General features: G+C 34.0%; 1 protein-coding gene across 2 annotated transcripts; it reads right to left on the bottom strand.

Annotated features, from left to right (window-relative positions):
• Positions 1 to 4,235: 4,235 nt before the first annotated feature.
• Positions 4,236 to 8,246, bottom strand: LOC25488899 (uncharacterized). 2 transcript variants are annotated; one of them, XM_024778573.2, is made up of 3 exons: positions 7,896 to 8,246; positions 7,305 to 7,815; positions 4,236 to 5,450 (listed from the first exon to the last, which is right to left on the bottom strand). In XM_024778573.2, exon 3 carries the CDS (start codon positions 5,440 to 5,442, stop codon positions 4,390 to 4,392), a length of 1,053 nt encoding a protein of 350 aa, XP_024634341.1. In that variant the 5' UTR covers positions 5,443 to 5,450; positions 7,305 to 7,815; positions 7,896 to 8,246; the 3' UTR covers positions 4,236 to 4,389. The 2 variants fall into 2 exon arrangements, with proteins under 2 accessions (XP_024634341.1, XP_013459511.1); XM_013604057.3 differs by having other exon boundaries at positions 7,305 to 7,738; positions 7,896 to 8,245.
• Between the last annotated feature and the right edge of the window lie 416 nt (positions 8,247 to 8,662).

Below are 8,662 nucleotides of genomic sequence, written 5' to 3'. Positions count from 1 at the left end.
GAGCATTTGAAGTCTCTTGCTAGTTTTAGCAGTGAGCAATTGTAATCAGATATTACATAGTCAACTCTCCTTGGAAGTTCAAGGGGGACAGGACTGACTTCCGGTTTGTGGAACAGACCTGTATAATTGCTTTGTGTCCTTCTTCACTCTCTCTATTTTATCCGCTGCATCTAGTCCTGAACATCACTTCAGAAGTAGAACTCTATCTGCTTCTGATCAGTGTTTTCAGCTTAGGAGAAAAAGAAGAAAAAGCCAACACAATTCAACCCCTCCCCCCTTCTTGTGTTTTTCTCACCTTCATTGTTGGTGAATGCATATATGTTAAATAATGTTGATGATGTTGGTGAATGCATCGTTGAATATATGTTTTGGTTTGAGTCATATATTCTTGAATACATGGCTGAAGTTGATGGACTTTATATCCGTGTTGGTGACGTTGATGATGTTTTTGTTGGATAATGAGTTGACGACTTTGTCGTAGTTGATGGTACCGTGTACATAGAGAAGTCGTGTCTAAGCGCATATCATGATTTTGAATGAGTCATAATTGCTTTTGTGCTCTGTGTTGATGTGATTGGTGATTGGCTTATTTACGAGGTTGTCAATTTGCTTGTGTTGATGAATAATGTTGAAGTTCATTACCTTTTGGTTTAAATTGCTTGAAGTTTAAAGTGATGATTATATTTTCAATTATTTATGTTGATTATGATTGATGTGAAACTAACCCCCAGTGGTCTTTGACCGTCTACCTGTTTGTATGAATGGGTAGACGGCGTGTAGGAGTGATCTTTTAGCTTGTTTGGTGAGTTGCTCGAGGATAGCAGGAGCTTCCTCTGTTTATCTGTTTAGAGTCTTAGAATAGGCTCTGATGTAGGATTGTCGATCTATACTTTATTTTGGATTGATCTATGTTGTTGAGATTTTACCAACTTGTCGGGATTTGAAGATTTTATATGGTGATGTATATTGATTTTATGACATGTATATTTTTTGAAGATGTATGTTATATATCCGCTGCGACTGTTGAGAAATTTTATATATGCATGTTTGGTGAATTTGGACGACGTAAATTCTATTTCTTGAATATTTGTTTTATTCATGTGTTTTATCACTTTAATAGAAGTAAGGCGTTATATCCTCGACAAACCACCACCACCAGCACTTATCACTATAAAATCAACAAGGAAACGTCGCTAACAGCCACTATTCACCCCCACTGAACCACATAAACACAACACATCACCTCTTCCTCCCCTCCATATAAGCACCACTTAATCACCACCACAAAAACTGTAACACCCTCTTTAATTATTTAATTATTTTATTGAGTTTAGAGTCCACTTTGATGATTTATGTGATTTTATATGATTATGTGATGTGTTGATATTTTATTTAAAGACTTATTTTATTATTTACTAGAATAAGATTTGAAAATAAAATAAATATTGAGATGTGGGGCTGTTTTGGAATTTAGAAGAGTTTAGTGGAAATAGAGGAAATAAGATAAAGTGGATTTAGGAGAGATATAAGGAGAAAACTAGGTTTAGAAAAGCTTTTACGTGAAACTGCTTTTTAGAGAAAAATGGAGAAAACAAGAGGGAGAGAGACCGCCGATCATCAATACTAAGGTAAGGGGGGGACTAACCTTCAATAATTCTGAGAATGTGATTCTGAGGATGAATTTAACATGGTTGTAGGTTGAGGTTTTAGAATTTGAGAGATTAGAATTAAAAGATGAAATTGAAAGTTGAGAATTAAGGAAAACTAGTTTAGATTTCGAATTGAATTTCTAGTTTTAAAAAGAGTGGATAATACAGTATGTTGATGAACAATTAGTGTTATAATGATAGATAGGGTGATCACAGGGTAATGATTAGGGTCATGTTTGGAGAGTATTGGATCGAAAACGGAGTCGAAAAGATTTCCCCAAAGGCGAAATCGCAGCTGAACTGCGATTTTGCTGTTAGTGTGCAAAACGCGTTTTTATTGTCTCATTTTGACAAGTTTAAGTTTCGAACTGGGTTAAGGTGCCTTCACAAAAGTTGTATATATGGATGTTATCTGTCACTCGGCTTTAAGCACATATAACTCAAGATATGATCAAATTACTACACAGGGGTCAACACAGTCGTCCTCTTTTCTCGAGCATACGAAAATCAACTTTTCTGGAATTTTCTGTTCTGAATTAGGTTTGGGAGTCTTCATGAAAGTTGTAGATAATTTTTTTAGCTTTTCAATGACATTGGTTTGACTTGAAAATAATTTTTGGTTTTTGAGATATGATGAAAATACTCCAAGGATGTCTTAGTGAAATTTTATGAAAATTCAGCATAACCGTTTCTAAGTTAATCCAAAACTTAGGGAATAATTCTAAACCTAAAAACTAGAAGTACTAGGAGTTCAATTAAGGTGTTTAAGAGTATTTAACCTATGTTATGAGTTGATCATTGGGGTAGGAATGGAGGTTGAATATAATATTACTGATGATCTGTGAAGCTGTTATAATATGATTTAATGTTGATAGTAATGTAATATATTTGTATATGCATTATGTGAATTATATAAGATGTTTAAATTGATGTTGATTATCATTTGATGTTGTTATATCTTGAGATGTTTACGTGCTGCCTATGTTGATGTTGTTGGTTATGTGAAATATTTATATGCCTTATGTGGAAAATATATGATGTTTAAGTTGTTGATGCTCTTCATTAATATTGTTATGTTGTGAATTGTTTGTACTGTTTCTGTTGCTGTTGCATATTGATCAAGTTGCAGGTGTTGGTCTAAGTTGTAAAGTTGTAAGTTTACTTTCCAAAGTATTGGAGTCTTAAGTTGTCAATGTTGTCTAAGTTGTTGAAGTCGTAGCTGAAGCTATTGTTGGTGATTGTTTATGTTCAGGTGTTTGGTGAGAGGTGGTGTACTCTTACGTTGTTGTTTATAAGAGGTAGTGTACTCTTATGTTGTTGTTCTATAAGAGGTGGTGTACTCTTACGTTGTTGTTTATAAGAGGTGGTGTACTCTTACGTTGTTGTATTATAAGAGGTGGTGTACTCTCACGTAACTGTATTGTCAGGTTGACGTTGTCGTCGTTGAATCGTTGAAGTTGTTGTTGATGACAAACCATGGAATATTAATGATTATGTTGTGTTTATATTATTATAAGATGATGAATATGTTGTTCCTTATGTTATTATAAGATGATGATTATGTTGTTGTTTATATTTGTTATGAAGTTAATAATGATTAGAAGTTGATTGAGTTATTAATGAAATATTATAAGAAGATTTAATGTTATTAATTAATGAAGTTTAAGTTGTTAAATGCTTTTGATGAATTATATGCTTATTATTATTGAATGTGAAATCTCACCCCTTTTGCTTGGAAATGTTGCTCTTCGTATGAGTAACTTGCAGGTGATCGAGTTTAAGCTGCTGTTAGATTGCTATCGTGAGTGGACTATCTCTCACGTGTGTGTCTTTAGGTGCTCTGATACGTAACGAGATGTGAACTTTGTTGCATGCTTTTCTATTCCTTACGTATTACTTTATGAAGATTATGACTATGTTTTTAAACTGGATTATTATGAGATATTTTATGATAAGGTCTTCGTGCCAAAGACTATTTAGATGTTAGAATAAATTCCACTGCAAAGCATTAAATATTTTGTTATTGAATTTTGATGGATAATTAGTTAATTATTCTGTTTATGATTTTTAAGAAAAGAAGTGTAGCATTCCGTTTATGTGGAAAACTCTGATTATTTAAATGAAATTTTTATGTTGCGAAAACGGGGTGTTACAATTGGTATCAGAGCAGGTCACTTTGTAAATGTTTTCGATTTAGTCCTTCTATTACTAAAAAATGATGTGGCAGAAGGACTAAATTGAAAACCTTTACAAACTTAAAGGACTTATGTGTGACCAAAATAACTTAAATGACCAATCTGTTACAAACTCAAACTTAAAGGACTTGTGTACCAATCTGTTACAAACCTCAAACTTAAAAGGACCCCTAGTGTAATTAACCTATATTTCACCGTCACCGTTTCAAAAGTTTCAACTTGGTCCTTTTAGTTTGAAACTTAAAAGACTAACTTGAAAATTCTGTCAAACTAAAAGGACTTATTTGAGAATTCTGTCAAACTAAAAAGACATAATTGAAACTTTCAAAACTTAAAGACTAACTTGGGAATTAAGTTAAACTAAAAGGAACAAAAGTGATATATGGCCATATTTTTATATCGCAAGTTGTGCAAAATCGATGTACCACATTTAAACCATAAAAAATATATTTAATAAATATGGCTACCAACATATTATTTGTGATAGCCAAACAAAAATAAAGTTACTAGTGCAACGCTTACCACAAGTAAGTACAATATGCAAATTACTCAACTAGAGAATAATCTACTTCATATTGTAGATGTCTAAAACACCAATCTACCATCAAGCACCTTGTTGCATCTGGAGCTGGAAGCGTAATGCATTTTTGCAATTGTTTATCATCCCCAGAATACACACTACATATTGTAGATAAAAGACTGATGACATACACAGAGTTGCTTTCATATCCCCACTTGTTTGGGTTGCTCAATGCATAACAATTTCTCTTCAAACCATTCGAACCACAAAATAATGCAATGTCGCCCAAAGTTTCCAATTTCACATAATTCATGGTTGAGAAGTCGATCTTGTACACATTCCTTATTTCCTTGGGCATAAAATCAACCACTAAAAGTTGCTCATTACAATTTACCAACTTAAGGCATGAGGAAAAGTTTACATTTGGAGTACTCTTCAGCTTTAGAAATTTAACATTTGCTGAATTCAAGTTGATTACCCCTATGTAGGCCATGTTAGTGATAACATATATTATATTATGCAAAACCACAAAGTCAACAACCCTCCCTGAGTTTCCCATTGTTGAATAAGTAACCCAATCACAATTTTGAGATTGATAGACATGCAAACGACGTTTGCATAAAACAACCAAGACAAATTCCTCAGAGCATTTGCCAAAAGCAAGTAAGGCACGAGTAGTTAAAAAAAGAGAGTTTTCACATGTAGGGCCATTGATTACCTTTTTTATTCTTGTAAATGGATTGATTAGCATAAATGAATTAACATAGTACCCCACCATGATAAAATATCCGCTAGAAAACGTAACATAGGTAGATGGTGGGAAGTACTTCATCATCTTCAAGTGATGAACTTTTTGGTCTGGTACGCTAATAAAGGAATATGATTCCCAATCATGATACGAAATTTGAAGAAGTAATGGTTCTTGGGATGCCAAGAAATTTCTCCAGCAGCTTTCATGAAAAGTCCTCCAATTCTTGCACACATCGGCAAACTGAAAGTGGTCGTCAAAATCTAAGGTTTTGAAAATAATATCAAGCACATCCGAAGGAAGTTCATTGTTCTCTTCTACCTTTTTCATCCTTTTCCCTGCGTATCACAACAATCAATGTCAGTTTTATCACAACAATAAATATTTATTACTTCATGTCAGTGGTTTATTTTCTCATTTTGGTGATCATAGATTATGCCAATGTATAGCAAACAATAAATATTCATTTTCATCCTCATAGAAATTAACATTCTAGCTGAAAGCATTAAATAGTAGGCATGGCATTTTATTTCCCCTACTACCCAACAAAGAGAAAAAAGAAAGGGAATTAAAGACATAGGAGATGGTCAAGTAGTGACTTAAAAGCAAATATACCAAGAACCAATAAAAGATACTAGAAGTTTAGAATAATAATAATAAAACTAAAAAATTGAAATAGTGAAAATAAATACTACGAACAAAAACAATAGAGTGAAAATATTGAAGGGTTATATAAAACTAACTGATAAAACCATTTATGCTATCCAAGACGAAAATGAATAACCTACAAGCTGATAAAGGTTTACATTGCATGAACATAAAAAAATACAACAGAGATTTATGAGAATACTCTTCATTGTATTGGGATACTATCAAATAACTTCCAAATCTCTAGAACTATACCAATACGGATCCACGAGTTGGCTAGGTGAAGAACTATATTTTACTATTGTATATGAACTTTAATAGTTAATGCATGGTTGTTTATGATGGAAAAGAACATGAGGTTCAAAACCAAAAACAAGGTGATCTACTATAATTACAATTTACAACCAAAAACAAATTTTGACTGCAGAGGTAAATATAGTTTACCTTTTGTGGCCAAATACTGACAAAATCATAATTTGCGTGCCCACTGTCAATAGCCTAACTCAGACAAACATAGAGTCCTAGAGAGTGTGGACAGTTAACACCGACATAAGTCAAGATGATGGCAATGGTTTAGGACAGACGTCAACCCCAATTAAATCACCATAGATGTTCAGGAAGAATTAGCATCCACCCTTTCTAACGGCCACGTAAAACAAGATACCAAAAGACACCATAGTTTCAAAACAAGTCAACCAAGGACAAACGATGTGAGGTCATGTCACCTCTCTGACCCATAATACATTACTTTAAAGTTTTTTTGTTTATTTTCATTGAAAAAAATATCATGCAATCAAATGTTTGGCACCCCCAATATAAAATTCTTGGCTCCACCTCAACCTTCTAGTTCTAGATGATGGCACAAACAAGCATCAAACTTGTGTACTGTGAAGAAGGAAAACACTAATGAGATGAGAAATAATGGACAAAGTTAACATGAGTGGTAAAACAACAAGAAGCTTCAAAGGGCAATATTGGTGGATGATAGGACCACAGGTCAAGTTTATTCCAGAAAGAGATAGCAAAGGACACAGAAGATAGATAAGTGGCATGAGAGGATGGGTTGAATGAGAAGTATGCTGAGTAGGAAAATAGGGGAAATAAAGAATCCAAACGGAATAGGTATGGAGCGATAAATGTTAAGGAGATTAGAGTAGTGAGGCGGGGAGTGAAAAAACATTGGTATAAGGTGTTATAAATGGGGTTGGCCACTCCATCCTTACATGGTAAGACAGTTGTTATCAGTGGACATTAGTTTCCCAAGGACATAAAATGCATCATGAACCCCTGACCCATATTTTAATGCTCCAAATATGTAGATTCCATCAGTTTATTACATGAAAAATCTGTATCATCAATTTAGTTCTGTTTCAACAATGCAGAGTATCACAACTCCCAACTTAATGATCCATTAATTAATCTTTAAATTAGGACCCTATTACACTCATTTCTTGCAATTCAACAGAGACATCACCATATATAAATCCAGCAAAAAAAAACTATAAACATATGTGAAATGCAATGAATAATCATAAACTACTAACCAGTCGTCCAAAGTGTGGTTCAATATTCCTTTTGCAGGAAGATGTTGAATCCCAAAATTAGATCTGTATGCCCTTTAAGCAGCTCCTTGACTCTTGCAGCGACACCTCTTATATCAATTCTTTATCCTTGAAATCTTTTATGACTTTTAAAAAGTCATTATAATTTTCCCTCTTATCTTGAAACGCAACTTTGACTGCCTTACGAAAGGCTAATGCATCTTTAAACCCTAATAACCCTAATAAAGTGTGATTTGATGTTCCTTTGGCAGGAAGGTGTTGAATCCCAAATTAAGTTTGTATGCCCTCGAAGCAGCTTCTTAACTCTTGCTTTGATAAAGTTTAAAAAGTGGTCATACTTTTTAGGATGTGTATAACTACAATTTCTTCCAGATTGGAGAAGCTTTAAGAGTTTTAAGAACTGGTCGCACTTTGTCCTGTTATATTGAAATGCAACTTTTACTGCCTTAAAATACGCCAATGCATAATAGCGGTCGTTTTGAGCAACCGTCATCTACATTATTCAGAAAATAAATGAATAAAACCAAAAAATAAATGAATGATTATTGAAGGAAGAGGAGGTGCATAGCATACCATTAGAGTAGAGTAGGTTTGCAGAGTTGAGGATCTGCAGCAGGGATTCTTAGCGTGTGTGAACCGTAATTCCGATGGAAGTGGAGGGTATTGAGGAACGATTAAAAGACGGACAGGGTTAACCCTATTTTATAGCGTCAACCCTATTTCTGAAGCTACCGATTGAAGGGAAGGAAAGGAGAGCGAAGAGGAGAGAAAAATACTGATTTGGGCAAAATAAAATTGAACTAACACGAACGGGAGAAGGGGGAAAGAAGATTTGGGAGAAGGGGAGAATAAGATTTGGGAGAGGAAAAATCTGATTTGGGGGAGATAAATAAAAAGAGAAGAGGGAGAAAGCGCTTTTATAATAAAACAACCCCTCTTTATTTGCTTGAAATTTCGACATTGCTCTTGTTACAACTTTGAATTGATTTTTTTTTATTTTTTATTTTTAAACAGATACAAAGAGCATCAATTCAATATAAAAAGCAAAAAGAGTACAAGAAAGAAAAGGGGGACCGAACCAAAACCTTTTCAAAAGACGTTAAACCTGAAATTGGGCATACCCAACCTATTCCTAATGTACTCTCCCCTAATAAAATCTGGATAATATCTGACCAAAATAAATCAAAAGAAGAGAAAGAGAGGCCCAGGTTTGCAAGGCTATCAGCACAAGCATTCCCTTCCCTATATATGTGTGACACCATAAATCTCATATTTCGAAGTCTAAATAAACAGTTTTGCCATCTGTTTCTGAGGCACCAAGGAACCACTGACTTTGACTT

This window comes from Medicago truncatula, chromosome 3 (assembly GCF_003473485.1).
Source record: "Medicago truncatula cultivar Jemalong A17 chromosome 3, MtrunA17r5.0-ANR, whole genome shotgun sequence".
NCBI lineage: Eukaryota > Viridiplantae > Streptophyta > Magnoliopsida > Fabales > Fabaceae > Medicago > Medicago truncatula.
This window is presented reverse-complemented; position numbering and strand designations above follow the sequence as displayed.